The sequence below is a fragment of the Oratosquilla oratoria genome, chromosome 42 (assembly GCF_046742065.1).
Source record: "Oratosquilla oratoria isolate Oo_2021 chromosome 42, ASM4674206v1, whole genome shotgun sequence".
NCBI lineage: Eukaryota > Metazoa > Arthropoda > Malacostraca > Stomatopoda > Squillidae > Oratosquilla > Oratosquilla oratoria.
This window is the reverse complement of record NC_134818.1, coordinates 31,783,735-31,804,139: the sequence shown is the minus strand read 5'-3', so window position 1 is coordinate 31,804,139 and position 20,405 is coordinate 31,783,735. Positions and strand designations below refer to the sequence as shown.

Here is a 20,405-nt window from a genome sequence, read left to right as displayed (position 1 = left end):
TCCTAATTAGACAAAAGCTGGTCTACATATATATACATGACAAAATCACTGACATAAGGTGTACCAATTAATACATCAAGCCTGTATAGACACAGCATCCCTTCTTAGTTTTTAGCATAACCTATTTTGATGTGTTAGTTTTACAAAGATATGTTTAAGGTAAGACTTATTACAAATAGCCTAATTGAACGTTCTCTAGCCTACTTAAGACTTAAGAAAAACAAAAAGCAAAAAACCAAACAGAAATCAAGCAATACAGAAAGACAAACAAAAGAACAGAATTAGGTAGGTGGGGCAGGTTAGCAAAGCACAGTGAGCGAGCGGGTGGGCGGGGGGGTCCAAGTTACTTTGCGTAAGGAAGGAATTCTGCGCAAGGCGAGGATGTCAAGGTTGCGGATGTTGGAGCAAGGAAGAGGTGTGGTAGCGCAGCGCAGCGAGTGTTAGGACGAAATGAAGCAGAACGATTTTGACCTCTTCAAGACGGCGACGACATTGTCTCGGCCATTGCCAGACTCCCTTATTCAGCTGAGGCATGGTTGGAAAAAAAAGGGGGGGGGCGGTTCTCTTGATCGAGAATACCCCCCCCCCACTTCCAAGTCCACTCCCCAACTGATTAAAGTCGTCTGGTACCGGCCGGAGACAAAACCACGTCACGGGTATTGAAGAAGTTCGGAGTCCCCGTTCCAACACGCAGGCATAACAGTTCGCGTCGGCACGCGCGTCATCTCCGCTTCTAAACCTTCTGACGTCATACATGTGACGTCACCGAAGTCTCACGATTTTATTTAGTTAAATGAAGAACCCTTGGCCGGGGCCTTACACTACCAGTGTATTGCAGTGTAAAAGGGTTTAGCGGTTTTTCACTGTTCCAGGCAGTGCTGTCATCTGGCTTCAGGCGCCCAGTTCACCAGCGCTTCTGTCTTTATGGACAATATAAGCGTGGTAGTTGGTATTAAAATGGTATTATGGTATTAAAATGTTTCGCTGTAGTATTACTTTGTGGCAAGACCTTGTCAGAACTGCTTTTAGAGATTTCTCAAGCAAAACACATTTTCTTTAATTGGCCATTAACAACAATTGTCTATTGGCCACACTTTAATCACATGGCGACCCCAACATGGGGTATCCTCGATTGACTGGTCTGACCTTGTCTGGGTCACCACCACAACGAAAGGATCGAGACAACGCATTGCCGTATGAGAACACTGAAGGGAGACAACAAAATGGCCGACAAAACGCGCGTGACGTCACGGGTTATGCGCTTTCGTGTGTAAGGGTACTGTAGACGCGAAAGTTCTTTTCCGAAGCTTTTAGTTAAGCGATCAAAAGAACTTGGCAAGCGCGATTGCGCTCAAGCTAGCGGAGGAAGGATGAGGTGGGGAGGAAAAGGGGGTTGTTGAGCGTTTGTCTGAGCAAGAGAAAGAGAGAAAAAAAAAGAGCTAATACGAGCTGTTTTCTACTGCCATGCTTTGCAACACTGCACACAACAACAAGGCCGGCTCCAACTCCAGACTTCAGTTGACACTGTCAACTGGCACTGTCAGGATGCTTGGCCAGGTATGCACACTCGCGTCAGCCTCGACAGCCGCTGGCGTACTCTGAGGTCAGCTGGCACTATGACGTCAGCCGGCACTCTGTGACGTCAGCTAGGACGGCGTCTCCATGCCCATTGGTTACAACAAGAGCACTCTGTCCGTCTCCTGGGACAGTGGCATTCTGTTTCCCAACATGAGACGGTGGCACTGCTTGTCCCTTGGGACAGTGGCACTGTCCGTCCTTCCGGGTCCGGAGGCCTGCTGTCCCCGTCAGCGGGCATTCTTTCCGTCGCCTGCTGTCAGCCAAGATGGCGATGGCATTGGCACTCTCCGTCGTGTAGGACAGCCGCCTTCTGTCGGCTGAGACGACAGCAGCAGTGCAGTCCGTCTTATGGGACATGGGCACTGTCCCGTCCTCTGGGGGGATAGGGTAGGGGTGGTGAATTGTCCACCCCCCCTATCCCCTACACGCGGTGGCACTTTGCACACAGCAAAAGCAAATTAGTGTAACTCTGGCGGGTATTAGGACCCAGAACGAACCTGTTGTTGCAGGGTTCTCCGTGCCGGTAACCTCAAGGATAGGGGCGGAGGTGGTGGTGGTGGAAGTGGTGGTGGTGGAAGTAGTGGTTGGTTCAGCTTGAGCAATCGTGATGGGAAGGGAGAAAAATAAGTCGAGGGATAATTTTCTCAGCAAAGAAAATTTAAAAATAAAAAGTACTAATAAATAAATAAATGGTAAAGGTTGCTGTGTCTTTAGACAACGTAAACATACAAGACACTTCTTTGCTTATCTGGAGGGGGACATTGGGTGTTGAGGGGGGCTGAGTGGGGGGGGCGTCGAGGAACCATAGCGCATGCGCAGGAGGCCTTTGCTACGTTAGAGGGGGGAGGGGGGCGTTGGGGGAGAAGGGATGTGTGTGTGAGCCACAGATGACGAGAGCTGAATGGACGTGAACAGGGCTGCCTCTCTATGCATGGACGTTCGCACAGAAAGCTTTCATGTACTTTTCAGCATGTTAGATGCGTGGCTGCAGGTGGCCGCATGCGGCTCAGGTGCACGTGGGGGGAGGGGGTTGCGGCATGAGGGGGAGTTGGCATCTTGCGGCAATGTGGCACGGGCCACATGGCTGTCGATGACGTCACGGGCCACATGTCGATGACATCACAGCCTTAGTGGCACTTTGCCGCAAGTGCCAGACGGGAAGTGGCCTTTTGGCCACACGTAGGCCACAATGGGCTAGATTAAAGTAGGTAGGTGCCACCACTCATTTAATATTTAAACAACGTAACATTTATAGATTAAAAACAGGTCAAACAGTCATTTTATTGGTCAAATGCCATAATTAACATAAATATTATTATTTTTTCAAAAACAATAGAAAATGCAAGTCACTACATATGAACAGCTTTAGATGCTTTGGCAAATAATGTATATATTACATGTATATGCATATATATTTATCATACATGACTACACAGAGCATACATAGCAAGCATCACCACCTATCAACTTCAAAAGCGTGGCATGCTTGATTGATTTTGTTCTGGTGACTTAAGGAGTTTGAAGTAATCAAACCTTCTTCACTAGAGTGGGTGAAAAATCTCCCCTAGTGGAATGAAACCAGACTTCTCTTCACCAAAACAAACTACTCAAAGTATGCCACTGCAGTGAAGTTGATGACCACAATTAAGTGACAGCCATGACAATAAGCCATAACATGACAACAAATCGAACAGGAACGAGACAAACTGCGACGACAGGAAGAGACTATGAACAGCGTCCATGCAACAGTTAGGTAGCATAATATTAATTGTGTGTTCATTTTATATCACTTTTAAATGCGACGTCACTGAAATTGAAGGTCACACATAAATGCCTTGTGCGTATGTGAACAAACAATTCGCTAGGCGTGTATACAGTGTGTGTGTGTGTGTGTCGGGGGTGTTTAAATTGGGAGAAAATTATACCGGTAGCTGAAGGAAGATAGAATGGGAGAAAGGAAGAAAAAGATCAAACAAATGGCGAGAGAATGGAGGTAAAACAAGGGGACGGTATTGGGACAAAAATGAGTTGGTAGAAAGAAGGTGGAACTTACACTACTAGCATTTGTTTGAGATTAACAAAGGGGGTGGGGGAAGTGCTTAAACGATAAGAGATAAAACCTCAAATAACTTGAGAGAAATTTTCAAAGAAGTGCCTCTCAGGGGAGGAGTAGGAAGAGGAGAAAATGGATCAGCACCAGTTTAGTTAAAGACAGAAAACGAGAAGAAAAGCTGTAGTACGGTAGGTAATAAGGGAAGAACAAAAGGGGAGATGGACCATGAGTACATTGTAGGAGGGGGAGGGAGGGAGGGTGGATGGGTGGGTGGGTATAGTAGCCTTAACCCCCCCTCCACCCAAACCCACCCATACACACACCTACCTCACGGAGGCCGCAAAGAAACAAGACTCTCAACCAATTCACTTCGGACACTCCCTTAACTGAGCAAGGGCGTCTCCATGTTAACGAGATTGGAAGCAGAGCTCAACCCACACTCCAACCTATCCCTCCTTAAACACCTGGAAGTTGCAGACGCGGAAGAACGTAGTCAAAGCGTGTAAGTCAAGATCCTTAGCCGGGTGCCCTAGGGTCGCTTGGTGGATCCTCGTAACCCAAACAGTTTGAGGACACCAGTGATGAAGTTGTCGTCTCTGACGTCAGTGTGTGTGTGTGTGTGTGTGTGTGTGTGTGTGTGTGTGTGTGTGTGTGTGTGTGTGTGTGTGTGTGTGTGTGTGTGTGTGTGTGTGTGTGTATCACGTGATAGTCCAACGAGGAAAAAAGAATCCCTCACGTCGTAATTAACCTGTCTAATGATGACGTCATTCTCCATGGATATATGACGTCAGACATACGATCCCTCCTAGGTAAGATTGACCAAAACGGTCGCCATAACAAGTCAAAACAGTTGTACGAGGACAACCTTACGAGGACGACCTTATAGGAAACGAACGATCGTTTGGAGGATGACCCTAACAAGGACGACCGTCAAGGACAACCTTCGGATAATGACGCGAACACCAGGAGGCCCACTCACCTTTCTTGGTGGAGAAGGAGAAGTCGGCGACGCTGCTCCAGGCGAACTTGTTCTTGACCTCGATCTTGACCTCGTACTCGGTGGCGGACTCGAGGTCGGAGATCGTGTGACGTATCGAGTGCTTGATGCCGGTGGTGTGAATCGTGCTCTCGTTCTCTTCCCCGTCCAGGTCCTTGGTGATTTCGTTGAAGTCCTCTGACTCGGCGCTTGAGGTGTCGTTGCCCTAGAGAGAGGGCGAGGAGGAGGACGAGGTGGTGTGTTAATGACACGTGTGTATATTATATATATATATATATATATATATATATATATGTATATGTATATATATTTATATGTATAAACTGAAGAGGATTGCAATTAGCAATCGAAAGATATAGATTCGCTTATTCAAATCTTTCTTCCGACTGTGGTGCTACTTAAATATATATATATAAATATATATATATATATATATATATATATATATATATAAATATAATATTTCAAAGTATGTTAACCAGATGATTGGAGGCACCCGAATCCGTCATTCATGTACGGCAGAATAAATAAGAAGCCAATTCAGTTTTTATTCTGGTAAAAGTATGTATATGTATGTATGCATATATATATATATATATATATATATATATATATATATATATATATATATATATATATCATCTAAAGTGGGTGGGGCGGTTGGATCTGGCCTAAAACAATCTAGATTCCCGCCCTTCAGCACCTCTGATGTAAAGAGAGAGAGAGAGGTTCGCAAGGACTACCTGTGCCTTTCTGTACTTGATCCTGTAGGCAGTGATGGGGTAGAAGCTCTCTGTGTCCCAGGTGAGAGTGTAGGCGTCCTCCTCGCCGCCGTTGGGGTCGCTCGTGAACACGGGGTGCTTGGGCAGACCTGCAAAGAAACCACGCCTTCGTCAGAGAGCTTAGACTCGAACGGAAGCGTGCTGGGTTCGAATCCCGCACGCCTCTCCGATTCCCATCAGTGACTGTTACCTACCCCAACAGTCCCTGAAGTGCATATTAGGGCAAAGGTGACGGTTTCGGCCGTAGTTACTCAACGCCTCTTGGCGTTGACTGCTCACCACGTGTACGAGTACTGCTGGCCCAGTTTTTCATGATACAAAATTCAAATTCTTTCCGACATTTTTTTTTTTTCTTATCAAATAACCTAACTGTACATTAAATATTTGGTGGGAAAATTTATCGCGTACTCGACCAAAAGAAAAAAAAAAAAAAATGACGTTGTGAGAACTGTAGCGTGGTTCAGAACTTTTGCTCGTGACTGTACATCAGCCTCACCTGTCATGTAGATGGAAGCGGTGCTGTCGCCCATGTCGTTGTGGGCGTGGCAGACGTATTTCCCGAAGTCGGCCTCGGTGACCTTGGTGATCTTGACGGTGTGGCGGTGACCTCCCTGCTCCTCAACGATGTGGCCCTCGGGGTCAAAGGTCAGGGGCTGGTCATCCTTGGACCAAGTCACTTCGGCGGAGGGGCGGGCGTGCACCAGACATACGAGCTCGACCTGGTCACCTTCGCCAGTTCTTATGCTCTCCTGAAGAAGGCGCCGGCGGGGAAAGAATGAAAGGAATAGATGAAGTCAGTGGTTTTTTTTTTTTTTTTTTTTTTTTTTTTTTTTGCATGCGTTTGTGGTGTAAAAATAAAACTCTAAGGCTTAGCAACCATTCGACCATGTATCGTTATTGAAACAACAGCCAGGTATCGTCAATAACAACGACTCGTGTCAGGCGGCTTCAGGAGACTGCCACTTACCTTCTCGGTGATGATCTCTGGAGGATATTCGATGGAGACACTAAAGGTCTGAGATGCAGGCTCTCCGATAGTGTTGCTGGCTTTGCACTCGTAGTTCCCCTCAACATGGCGGTCCACGTTCTCCAGCGTGATGCTCAGGCCCTATGGTGAGGATAAGATCATAAGAATGAAGGAGACGGCTAGAGACCATAAGGCCTACACTAGGTAGTTCCATGTCCCTTACCACCTTTCATCCCTATCCATAAAGTTGTCTCATCTTCTCTTAAAACAACCAATGGTTTCTGCGCTTACTACATGGGTTACTTAGTCTATTCCATTCGCTAACCACCCTATTAGTAAACCAGTTCTTGCCCTTTTCCTTCTTAAATCTAAAAATAGGAATCTAAAGATAGATATCGTTGTTTTGGAGAGGACGGGAGAGAGAGGCGTGGGAAACGTGTTGGGGGTAGGAAAAAAAAATCGAGGAATCTTAGGTGGCACACAAGGCCTTTCTCGCTAGCATGCTACTTGCCTCTGCTACTTGATTTGGATAGAAACGACCTCTGTTACGATCTTTTGTTTTTCAAGTTTCCAAATGTCAAATTACTCGTACGACGAACTAAGAGAAGCTAAACTTGTACGAATGTTAGACATATTGTTGTCGAGATAGTCTTACGGGTCTAGAATATCGTAACCGAAGTAGTTTCTACTCTGACAATCTTGATGCTCATTCTCCTCTAGAGCTCCTGAAGGAATCTTAAGAGCCCAAGTTCGGAGTCTAAGGCCCTGTTCATACTAGCGGTTTCAACCGCGGCAGTTCAATTACAGTGTAAGTCAATGGAGGCGTTCACACACAACCGTGCAGTTTTTCCTCGACTATGCGGTACCGCCGCGGGGTTCAAACCCCTAGTAGTGTAAACAGGGCTAAAGAGCCCGAGTTCGGGATCGTCCACACTCACCTCTTCCTTTTCGGCTCCTGAAGGCAGACGACCGTCCAACTTAGACCAAGTGATGGTAGGTTCAGGGTTACCCTTGGCCTCGCATTCCAAGGTCACACTCGAGCCCTTGACAATCCTCTGCTGCTGGCCCGTCTTAGCCTTGACGGAAGGGGCGAAGAGGACGTCGAGGGTGTGGTTCAACTGGACGGGGGGTTGTTCACTGAATTTGCAAAGGTAGGTACCAGAGTCGGTGCGTTTCAGCTGGGAGATCTCGAGCGAGTCTCCGTTGAGTTTGTATCGCTTCTCTCGGTGCTGGACCTTGAACTGGCCCGCGTAGATCAAGGTAGACTGTGTGGTTTCCTTGGAAATGATTAGAACTGACGCATCTGCGGAGTATAGAGGAAAGTTGCGAACTCGTAAGTTTATGTCCGCAAGGGGGCGAGTGGAGTAATAACACTAGTAATGAGTAAACAGGTTAAATATATAAGAAATTAATGGCAATATTGTTATTGTTGTTATTAATACTATTATTTTTTTTTTTTTTTCTTACTTGGGTTTTTGGCAGTGCATGGTATCTTGGCAACCTCGCCCTCCTTTGCTACTATCGTCTGAGGCTCAATCGTGAACACTGGCGGTATGTACACTTTGTCCGCCCCTTCCTCAGGCTCTTCTTCGAGGTCGTCCCCGCCATAATCCGGGTACTCGACATAATCGGTGTACTGTGGGTACGCCGAAGCTGCAAGGGAAAAAAAGAGAAAGAAGAAAGTTAGCAGAACGTAGTAAAAATATTATGAATAAATAAAAAATAGAAGAAAAATAATACCAATAATTATTATTATAGTAATAACTGTGCTGGTCATAAGCCCCTTGGGTGATGAAAACTGGGAGAGGCGGGAGAAACGAAGGGAAGAGAATGAGACTCCTTGCTTTCTCTCTTCGAGAAGCTGAGGGAAGAGTCGAGGTAAAAACGAAAGGAGGGAGGGACGGAACAAGAGAGAATGCAAGTCATTTTTTCTTTCTCTCCCTTCCCCTTTCTCCTCTCCCTCCCCCCCATTCGATCCCTCACTTTCCCCCTCCCTTCTCTCCTTTCACTCCCTCACTTTCTCCCCTCCCCCCATTTCCTCCCTCCCATCTAACTACTGAGTCATAGGCCACCCACCCCCTCCTCCACCATCATGTCTTCCCTGTACCCCCTATACTGAGCAAGCCCCCTCTCCCCCCTTCTCTCGTCCTCTGTGAACCCACGCCGTTACATGACGCTGTTTCTCTTCACCACGCTCATCTCCCCCCCCCAACTCATCACCACCACCCTCCATGCTCCCTTCTCCATCAGTCTCCCTGATTCTGGTCGGCAATCATTTCTTCATCTCATGTCATTCTCGCGTAGCAACTCCTTCATCACCATCACCACCAACACCACCGCCACCCCCAACCACCCTCACCCGCTGCCGTTTCCAGATCCCAGTTGGCGCCAGGCTGGCGTCTACGGGCGCCAAGAGCCTTAAAGCTGAGGTGCTAGGCGAGGGCCCTGGCGACAGGCCCTCTCCAAGGGCACCGATGTTTGCGTAATCCAGCTCCCAAACACAAACACATCTTTAAAACTCCTTTCACTATAAAGGCGTCCTTGGGTATAAAGCGTTAGCCTGAATACAGTCTTCAGAGTACCTTGCGACTGCCCTCAGTACCTTGTGTACAGTTGATACAATGCATAGGGATAGAAGCGCTGGTGAAGTATGTTACAGGAATGAGACGCTCAGAGTATGGCAATACAGATCGTCCTCATTTTTGCTTATTTGATTTTATCACATGCTGATGAAGTAACGATTTTCTAAACGACCGATACTTCTGCCATTGGACTAAAGCCATGAGGGCACGTGTTTCCGGCATAAAAGTTGACTAACCACACATCTGGGACCCGTTCAGTTTTGCTCGGTGCGATTATCGCTCAACGATGATCGTCAAACGATTGTCTAAAGCAGTAATTCTTTGTTTTTGAGTGGGGCTGTTTTGCTTCGATCTGCAAAGTACGAAGCTGATCATTTTAGTTGAACCTACAACCGACGCATCTACCCAAATGTGATGCCAGGAGGGAGGGAGGATGTAGGAGGATGCGCGTCTCCCGCACCGAACAATACTTACCTTTAGTACTCCGCGGATATAAAATTCATCGTCCATTCAACAATAATTGTTGATTGTTTAATGTTTTTAGTTCGGTAACGTCACGGTGTTATACATCATGATGGCGTCAAATGAAGTGGAGTTTTTCGAGCCGATGTGCAATATTATTGAAATCTCGTACTGCTTAAGAAATCTTAATTTTCAAGAGCCTTCAAGGAAAGCAACTCAACAGAATCCACAGGGGAATATCTTTTTAATTCGTAAAATACGTATAATAGAAACATTGCTATAACAGAAAAAATATTAAAAATATTGTATATATCTAAATTAATTTATTATATCTAACATGTTTGTCTCCGTGATGGACAAGCCGCTTCTGCACCAAGATCTTAGTAGGATCCAGAAATCGTCAAAAGGTTTTATTCTGGTTAAGGACAGGCGATTTTATGTACAGTCACGAGCAAAAGTTTTGACCCACGCTTCTCTCTTTCTCTCCCTCTCTCTTTTTTATTTTATTTTTTTTACGGGTACGCGATATATTTTCCTATGTAGTATTTAGCTTACAGTTAGGACATTTTCTTGACTAAGAAAAAATAGTTATCAAAGAACTTGAAATTTATATAATGAAAAACTGGATGGGTAAAAATTTTTTGCTCGTGACAGGATGAGAGGACCCGTTCCTGAAACAGGCAGCTGTCAACCGTGACCCAGAGAAGAAAAGAACGAGTTTATAACAATGAGCGTTATTCTGGCACGGTTGTTCTCTACCGAACAGTGAACATCTTCGTTTTGTGTTCTAGCCTCGCAAACGGAATGGATGGTTTTGGAGCGCTGCGGTGAGGCTAGGTTTCGTGAACTTTTCGAATTCCCAGCCCTCAGGAAAGATAAAGGAGAACGTCCAGTGGTGTAAGAATACAAATTTGCAAATTTTCAATTACAACAAACCAAGCTATGAAAAAAGCTTTTAGTTTCTTTGGGATCAGTCTGTACTCTCTCTCTCTTCAGTACTACTAACCTTTTACTATGCAGAGGTTACCAGCAAATCAGAATGTTTTAAGCTGTACCCTTAGCAACCTGTAACTGTTCAAACTGACGTCTGTATATGCTCCTCCTTTTGACCTGACCTGACCTGCGTTACCATCTTGTATTTGACCCCAAGTCTACCAACTGCATTATCTGGACCCTCCTTCCCTCGTAATCCCCCCTACATTCCCTTCCTCCCCCTTCCCTTCAGACCTCAACCGCCCCCGCCCCCCATATTTTATTGGATGTGTCTATCGCCTCGACCCTTTACTTTTTCAATGTTTACTAGAAGAGGATGGGAAAGGAAATGTCTTTTTCTTCCTGTTACTGACCCCCCTTTTGTTGAGTCGTCAGTGTGACTACACACACACACACACACACACACACACACACGGCTCGACGGTGCCACTCGTCGAGCTCTCAATCGCTAATTCAGCGCCGAGTTCGATTTCCACCTAGACCTGAAAACTTCAGGATCTCTACATTTCACATCTGGTGGGCAAAAAGTTTAATACAAGTGTAAGGTCCCAGTATTACTCGTAGACTGGGTCACATACGAGTTCTGAGCTCTCATCCGGAAGGGTAACGGATGCCGATCACCAGCCCAACACGTGATCAAAGAAAGTGGTGAGTCACGTACATACATGCCTTTCATTTTCTACTCTTCGTTTACCTTTGTCTCTCCCTTTATCAGATTAAAGTAATCTCCCTTTTGTTAAAAACGTTTTTAAACGTTTAGATACGATCCTTGGGGGCCCCATCGTGGCTCGGTGGTACTGCGCGCGCCTGGTAACTGCGTGGGAATTTTGGCCTCTGTTCGAATCCTGGCCGCGGCGCAGAGGTAGGAAGTGCATTCACTCTGAGTAATGACCCCCCCCCCCCCGACCAGTGCTCACCTCGGACCTGAGGTCATTTGGACATCATTGTATGAACTGTTTCGGACCTCATATCAGGTTGAGGTCAAGGTGGGACCAGCCCCGCAAAAAAAAAAAAAAAAAAAAAAAAAAAAAAAAAAATATATATATATATACATATATATAATATATATAAAAAAAAAATTATATATATATATATATATATATATATATATATATTAGTTGAACTTCCGGTAACAAATAGGTTTCTTGTAATGTGAACATTTTCCCCCTTCCCGGTTCTATCCCCCCGCCCAGTGAGATGTAGGATATCTCACGAGGACTGTGAGGGGGGGGGGGGGGAAGCGTTCCCCCCCACATTTTTTTTTTTCATAGCTTTTCCAGGATTTTCTTTGTCGCAACATCAAAGCAGTTGTCGCTGCCCATCGCAAAGACCTTTTTTTTCTGTATCTCTTCCTTCTCTTTGGTTAGATTCGCTTTTATATTGCTCACTCTCTCTCTCTCTCTCTCTCTCTCTCTCTCTCTCTCTCTCACACACACACACACACACACGCACACACACACAAAAGCATTTTCGTTCTATTTCTTTTTGCTCCTCTTCGCTTCGTTATCATTCGGTATCTAATAGTATCCATTTGATGTATAATATCGTAATTTTGAGTTTGATCAGACCGGGGCCAAGGTCATCTCAGGTCAGCCAGTAAACGATAAATTTATTCAATTATAAACTAAAATACATCTAAATGTAATCTACAACAAATAGGGGTGTTGTTATTCAGGTAACAACAGGGAATTTGATTAAAAGAATAAATAATTGCCGATTAAAATCGTCAGCCACTCGTCCAATGTTTGATAAAAGACGTCAACATAATGAAGGACTTTTATCTTTTCTTTTGTCCAGCATCGCTTTGCTTTGCCTCGCCTCGCTTTGCTTTTGGCTGCCTCGCCTCTTTGTGTCCGTGTGTGTGTGTGTGTGTGTGTGTGTGTGTGTGTGTGTGTGTGTGTATGTCCGTGTGTGAACGTGTTTACATTTTGTGTAATCGTCTACGTATACGTGCAATGCTAGTTCTTTGTGTATGTGTTTTCACTATACGCGTACACATGAACGTCTACATGTGTAAAATGGCATGTGTTTTTATAAGTGTGTGTGTTTGCGTGTGAGCGCGCGTGCTTACGGTGTTTTCGTCCGTGTTCTTTTGCCAGCCCCCTGTGTTCAACGAGGAACAAAAACAACAACAACAAGACCATCAACAACAACAAAACCGATATACGTTGTGTATAGTACTATTGTATACTATCGCGACACAGGGAATGGAGTGGAAGGAGGGGAGGGGACGGAAGAGGGAGGGGAGGAAAGGGGAAAGGGATGGAAGGGTGGACAGGGAATGGAGTAGGGAGGGGAGAACGTGGGGGATGGGGAGAGATATGAAAGGGTGGACAGGGAGTGGAGGGAGGGAGGGGAAAGGGACTTGGGAGAGATATTGGGAGCTGGGAGGAGAAACCGAGGGAGATTAAAGGGTGGGGGTTAGGGTGAAAGGGTGATAGGTGATAGGCTGTGAGGACAGAGATTGAAAGATGGAGGGAAGAGGATAGGAGGGTAAGAGGTTTGGAAAGGCAAGGGAGTGAAGGGAGGAGAGACGGTCCTGGGGGATATGCAACGTCACGCTGGGTATCTTCCGTCACATGACGTCACTGCGTGTGACTCAGCCAAATGCCCCCTACACACACACACACACACACACACACACACACACACACACACACACACACACACACTCACCGCGGCCATAAAACATCGAATGGATTGCTGACCGATTCGGCTAAAGCCGAGTTCTTCCGGTCCTCTTACTCCTTAGCTGAATGAAATCGCTAGACAACAGCGAAAACAAGTGTGTGTGTGAGTTTATCACAACTGCCGAGTTCAAGTAGAAACGACTTCGGTTACATTCCTTTTTATTTGCCGAATCTCCAAATGTCAGACTACCTTTGCCTCGTATACTACGAATGAGAACTATAAGAACTTATGTTAAGCACATTCTTGAAATGTTTCTACGGAAATATAGAAGCGAAGTCTTCTTCGAGCTATTCAAATTCACAGCCCTTGGCGAGAATCGTTTCAGTGTGAAGAAGCGGGTGTCAGCGTTTCCATGGCACCGGCGCCTTACCCCCCCCCACCTCCCGAGAGGCCTAGCCCAGGAAGACACATAAGCCACAAGAGGCCCTATGGTGACCACTAATGCTCCAGAAAGCCCCAATAGGCTCGCCAAGGCCCCTAGAAACCCCAGTGGGGCTACACAGAACCCTTAAAACCGGCTAAAGCTCCACCAGGAGGGACAACGGCTTTTCAAGCCCCCCCTAAAAATGAAAATAAACAAATAATTGAATAAAAAGACGCTGGTGCTCCTGGAAAACACCGAGAAGTCTTCTGGAGGCCCCTGGAAGCTTTCTGGAAGGTTCTGAGAAGGCCCCTGGAAGCCTTCTGGAGGTTATTGAAAGGCCAATGGAAGCTCTTTCGGTACTGGTAGCTGACACAGGCTTCTACATGGCGAGTAGCAGTAAACGAGTCAGTAAAGCTCTTTTGTGTCGGCCGTTTGCCTGTCAACAGGGCCGTTCTTCCCGGCCCTGTATACATGTTATTGGGCCGTTCTTTGTAAAGTTCACGAACCTAAAGGGGATAACCAATACAGGGTATTCTTATCTTGGCAAGACCTTGACTTGCTACTGGAGCTAAGATAGTGCTATCGTTAGTACTGCGAATAAACACACACGATTAGACACATACACCAAAAAACTCAAATTTCCTCGTACAAATATATATATATATATATAATATATATATATATATATATATAAAATTGGAAAAATTTTGTCAAATATTTTTCAGCTTCGCGATCCCAGGTTAACAAAACATTTGTCTAGGGATACGGAGTTTAATTTCCGTATTACCTCAGTATAATTTCAGTATTATTATTTTTGTCATACAAAGAAAGCTATCAAAGATTTCCGCAGAATAATATTACGTATAAAATATTTTCTAGTTTGCTATCTGCCTTGGCTGGTTTCCCACTGCATTTTTTTTCTTTTTTTTTTTTAACAAAGTATTAAATCCTAGTAAGTTTCTTCGTTCGGTTTCGCAGTGTAATTTTGTTTTTTTGCACTTTTGTTGAACCGGTTTTGGTACAGCATTACCAATAAGTTCGGTTGGCTTTCGTAGTACGATATTTTTTAATGGATTGGACACATGGAAAGAATGAGTGATGAAAGATTAGTAAAAGGGATGAAAGGTAGAGATGGATGGAGTAAACTTGTGAGGACGACCGAGGATGAGATGGATGAACGGGATGAAAGGGGCTTTGAGCAAGAGGGGAATGTCTGTTGAACAAGGAAGAAAGCAGGCAGGGGATAGGGGTGAGTGGAGAATGGCTATGTATAGGTGATACTGAGATACAAGAAAGGGATGGGGGGGTAGGTAGTGGTTATGTGCAATGATATTTTGACGCAGCCCGAATAGATTTCTCCCCGACTACTCTATTTTCCGCATGAGGGGACGGTGGGGGGGGGGGGTATCTCCCTTTAAGTGAAGCGCCCTTGCTGTGGACACAATGCGTCTTGCTCACTGCCTCTGACCGAGGGCTGTGGCCGGGAGACAGGGATGACCCTTCATCCACGTGGAGCAAAGAATGAGAGGGAGGAAGGGATTGTGGATGGGAATTGAATGTGTGGGTACGTGCTTTTTGACTTGGCTACCGCCCCATGTGGCGGGGGAAAGCCCTTGGTATATAGATACAGAAAACATATTTACTTTTATATATTGTCATCAAAAGTTTCGGTGCGTTGTGGTGACCCAGTTCATAGTCTTTGTTCAGGCTAACACCAGACGATTTCATTCGGCGCAGAGGACGCCCGTGACCCTTCTAATGTGGTTTCACACACGTCTGTGGTACTTAACTGTGATGAATTTGCAATGAAGTGTTACGTTACGTGCAGTCGGGTTTCTTGGTCCCAAAGGAGTGACGTCATTGCTGTGACGTCACGTGCTCGTTAACAAGCTCATTACTCATCCGAGAAATCATTACTCATTTCCATCTCATTACTCGTTCACTGCTCCTTTCTTATCACTAGTCACTCTTCTCGTCTTTCCATAGTTTTCGTTTATTACTTATTATTCTTGGGAGCTCCATTCTGGTGTATACTCGTACAGGCTTGCCACATATTCACTCTAAACATACGCAGTGTTGCCATGTTTCTATGGCATACAGTGATTACACGTTATTAAGTAATCCTAACTAACTTCCATATATGTCTTCACTTCAAAACATCACGGCGAGGAGAGCAAATACTTTAGTTTTATTTTATTTGTTTTTTGCTATGGACCTAAAGGTTTTCTGTCAGCTTACACACACACACACACACACATATATATATATACATACACACATGCAACAGCAAGATTGATCATCAAGGGGGCACATACAGCGCACTCTATCTCAAGACGACCTGTGAGATGATCCGCTTAGTAAGTATATAAGCAATGTATCCCAGTTTGCCTGTAGCATTACTTCTTTGAAGAAGCCTCTGTCGAAACGTTAGAGAATAAAGTACATCTGCTCCTTCCTGGACTTTACCACACCACTTTCTTCATATATATATATGTATATATATGTACATATATATATATATATATATATATATATATATATACATACATACATACACCAAGGCTTTTTCCCCCTTCCAAGGGAGGTAGCCAAAAAGGGAAAGGCATAAAAACACTCCCACCCATTTCATCCCTAAATACACTCCACACCCCTCCCACCCTTCCTCTCATCTGAGCACCTCCTGGATGACGGGTCATCCCTGCACCCTGCCCACCGCCCTGGGTCAGAAGCAGTGTCGCAAGACACAGTACATCCACAGCGAGGCCGCTTCATTTAATCGGCGACCCCCCCTCTCCGTCCCCCTTTGCATATAAGGCGAGGACGGGGAGAAATCCCTTCGGGCTGCGTCAAAATTTACTCACACATACTACCCCACCCCCCACTTCCCCGCCCATTCCTCCTCATGCAGTCACAACATCATCCATATACAACCATTCTCCACTCACCTCTGTCTTCCGTCCTCTCCCTTCCTTCCTCAACAGACATTCCCCTCTTCCCCAAAGCCCCCTTCACCCCATCCATCCACCTCATCCTAGGACGTCCCCTCATGTTCACTCCCTCCACATCTGCCTTCCATACCTCTTTTACTAGTCTTTCTTCACTCATTCTTCCCAGTGCGTGAAGTGGTTCTGTCTGTGTTCAGTCTCTTCATGGATAGTTGTTTGTATGTTCTTGTTTATGATTTCTTTTAATAGCTTTTCATCTGTTTTGTATTCTGTTGACATGTGATTCTTGTAATATAACTTAATGGAATTTTTGTTGCTAGGTGTCGGGTTATCTTCTGTTGTGTACCATTTGTCTAGGATCTTTTTTGTGATGTGTGTTACGTCTGAATTTGTGTATCCATTGTTAACCAGGACCTGAGTTAGTCTCTCCAGTTCTTGGTGTGTATTTCTCCATGTGGAGCAGTGTGAAAGTGCTCTTCTGACATATGCGCCGATAGTGGTGTGTAAGTACCTGAAAGGGCACTCACTTTTTACATTCAGGCAGAGTCCAGGGTTTGTCGGTTTTGCGTAAACCCTGGACATGCATACATATATACACACATATATATATACATATATATATATATATATATATATATATATATATATATATATAATCACTGCAGGGGATGACACACATGCAAGAGAAACCCATCTCTGCAACATCGAACTCAGTTCGAAGATAAGGCAGAGATTGCATAAACATTTCTGAGGTTTGCAACATCATAAAAACGCCTCCGGAGCCGACGCCGCCAAAGGAGGGGGGAGGAGTTGGTTGCAACCCAAACAAGGGATCATCAGTGATCTTCCAAAAACCTCCTCCGAAGTAGACCTGAAGACAAAACCAAAAATGTCTATCTTGCATTTTTGAGTTTCATCTCTGTCTCCAGTGGGCTGGTGGCGTGTTGGTTTCCCATTTGCTTTGATGTGGTTCGAATTCCGCACTCCTCTCTGATTCCCAGCTATGACCTCGACTTCCTCCAACAGTCCAAGCACATAGGGCAAAGGTGATGGCTTCGGCCCAAACTAATCACCGTCTCCGGGCATAGTCTCTTCACCTTCTCTTGTAACGGAAGATTCTTCCCGGGACCAAAATAGGTTTCTGTATGTCTTACTCCTGTGGGTCGGACGTCGGAGAGGATGGTCTCCCCGCCTACTCGTTTACAAAGCTTATCACCAGTCAACTCCACTCGGAGGTGCAGCCCTGAGGGGCTGGTACTCTGTCTCTCGACTAAGCTCAAAGTTGACTAAGCGTATTGTGTGCGCACACAATAGCGAATCTTGGGAAATATTATTTACATATCTATATTTTCACGAGGCTGGAGAGAAATGAAGAGTGAAAACAGGACGAAGAGGAAGAGGAGGGGGGGGGAGAGGACAAGAGGTTAATTGGAGGGAAGGAGAAAGAAGAGAGTTGTATCTAGAGAAGGTCTCTCCAAGGGCCCTAATCTCGGGAGTAGAGTGGGGGGACAAGGTGGTGAAAGGAGTTGGTGTTTAAGAGGAGGAGAGTGGAGGAATAGGTAAAAGGAAGAGGAGGAGATTATGATGATAATGGTGGTGGTGGTAAAAGGAAGAGGAGGAGGAGGTGATGATATTGGAGGTGGTTGTGGTGGCGGCGGCTGTGATGAAAACGGCGGTGCCCCCCCTCCCGCCCCCGACCCAAGAGAGTCGTAAAGCTTCTTTCTTCTGGCACCACGAGACTTTGGCACTGCAGGGATCAATAGGGGCCTCCTCCTGGGGTACTTCTTGGTGCCACTTCGACTTCTTCGTCCCCGCCCCCTCCCGCCCATCCTCACGCCCTCGGCCCGGATAATCGCTCCCTCCTCCTCCTCCTCCTGCTGCTGAAGGCGGGGAGTCTCCTCCTCCTCCTCGAGCCTCCTGAGAGGCAGAAGCTCGTTGAGTGCCTGTCTGCCTCTTCCTTCGCTTGCTAACACTCAACGCTGGATACCTCGCCATCTGTTTTAACGTCGTTATCTCATTCTCACTTTCACTTTTTTTTCTTCGTTTTTTCTTGCACCCCGCCTTGGCACTTGTTATGTATTAATTATTTGTCTTGTTCCTCTCCTGGCCAATATTATTGTTTCTCTCTCTCAAGCAAGCACACTCACGGGTTTATTAACCTTTTTCCCCACTTTTCTCATTCCATCTCATTATCATAATTTTTCTACGTCTTCTCTTCTTCTTCCTCCTACTCTTCTTCCTACTTTTCCTCCTCCTCCTCCTCTTTTTCCTCCTCTTCGCCCTTTACTGTGAAGTTTCTCACACTCGCTCAAGGACCCCAAGAAAGAATGTGGAACAGTGCCACTGCATTTTCACGTGCTCCTCGTCATCACCACGTGATTCTTGGGACGGGTCGATGTGGCGCGTAATGTTACGTGCCGGCTCGATCGTGGGAGTATTCACGTGACGAGCACGTATCAGGTGATTTCATGGACCACGTATTTACGTGCAGAATTTCTACCCATCACTGGAGATGTGTGGAATACGTGTTGACCCCATCACGTCCCTTCGAGTGATCATCACGTGATCATGTAGAAGGAGAGTGTAGAGGGCTCCTTAATGCGATATATTTCACGTGTTTATGACGTGCAGTCGCCTGCTTCCACGTGCGGCCCAACGGGCTTTCAACCTCTCCTGCGTCGTTCCGTGTGCATTCATCCACGTGTTTAAGCGAATAAAGTTTAAGTGGTTCCGATTAAGATATTAAAATCGCGGATCTCTTCTTGCCTCCTACACCCACGCAAATGCTTTCCTCTCTCCCAGCAAGGCGTGCATGGATACAGCACAACAGCGCCATGCTGAGGTGTGTGTATGCATACATGCACATGCACACACATTCACTCTCCCTCTCTTGTACATGTTTCTTGCCCGTTATTAACACACACACATACACACACACACAGGTCAACATTACCCACAAATCGGGCAACATTATGAACTTTGACCTCTCATCCGGGAAGGTAATAGCTGTTGATCGCAAGAACCAAAACATCTCTGTACAATTGAAAAAATGTGTGTGTGTGTGTGTGTGTGTGTGTGTGTGTGTGTGTGTGTGTGTGTATTTATATATACTATTAACCAGAAAAAATCATAGACGAAACGAGACCAATCGCAACAAGCCAGACACATGCGAGAGACCTATTGGTCCTTGGGAAATAACAAAGAACATCGAGAATTTAGCACCGTGTTCAAAATTGAACACGCGGTATGGAGATCTGGCGAAATTGGTGTCTCGCCGGAGTGGGAATTCCATATCCTCCAACAATGGGTGCACGTCCTCTTAAGGATATATGTTACAATCATGGCTCTGCGTAAGTGGAATCCTACATTACAGTGCCGCGAAGGCCAGTTACCTCGGCTCTAGCGGCCGGAAAAAAATAAAATAAATAAATGAATAAATAAAATAATAGATAAATAAATAAAAATAAACAACAAAATAAAATTATAAATAGATAAAAATAAACAACAAAAATAATAAAATAATAAATAAATTATGTTAAAATGGGGATTTCTAATACACGGGCGTTTGTGAAGTTATACCTTAAGCAACATGGACCCTTTGATTATTGTAATAAAATGTATGGAATCTATAGGGCTGGTGGCGTAAACGGAAGCGTGCTGATCTTTCTTAGTTGCGAGTTCGAATCCCGCACTTCTTTACTGCGTTGGTGGCATAATCGGAAGCTTGCTGCTCTGGCATCCGCTTAGTCATAGGTTCGATTCCTGCCCAAACGGTCCAAGCGTACATGGCATAAATGACGGCTTCGGCCGGAGCTACTTAGCGTCTCCTGGCGTGAGACTCCTCCCTCCACCCCCCGCCCTAAAGCGTTGTCACCCGACACCCGAGGCTCTTTCCATTGATGTTCTTCAGGGGGCCTTCGATGGTCATACGAAGAAAGAACGAATTGACAGATGCGAAGCGTCTGCAATGTGAACCCCTCAGGGTTAACAT

The 20,405-nt window shown here is 45.6% G+C and overlaps 1 protein-coding gene across 3 annotated transcripts in view; it reads right to left on the bottom strand.

Annotated features, from left to right (window-relative positions):
- Positions 1-20,405, bottom strand: part of LOC143021716 (limbic system-associated membrane protein-like) — a 606,415-nt gene that overhangs the window by 6,931 nt on the left and 579,079 nt on the right. For 2 of the 3 annotated variants that reach the window (XM_076179388.1, XM_076179389.1), the window contains exons 2-8: positions 7,845-8,030; positions 7,316-7,680; positions 6,378-6,518; positions 5,907-6,159; positions 5,372-5,499; positions 4,611-4,833; positions 2,076-2,171 (exon numbers count right to left, since the gene is read on the bottom strand). In XM_076179388.1, coding sequence (XP_076035503.1) covers positions 2,076-2,171; positions 4,611-4,833; positions 5,372-5,499; positions 5,907-6,159; positions 6,378-6,518; positions 7,316-7,680; positions 7,845-8,030 — 1,392 coding nt within the window. The remainder of the gene's footprint in view (positions 1-2,075; positions 2,172-4,610; positions 4,834-5,371; positions 5,500-5,906; positions 6,160-6,377; positions 6,519-7,315; positions 7,681-7,844; positions 8,031-20,405) is intronic. The other variant, XM_076179390.1, reaches the window with a different exon arrangement.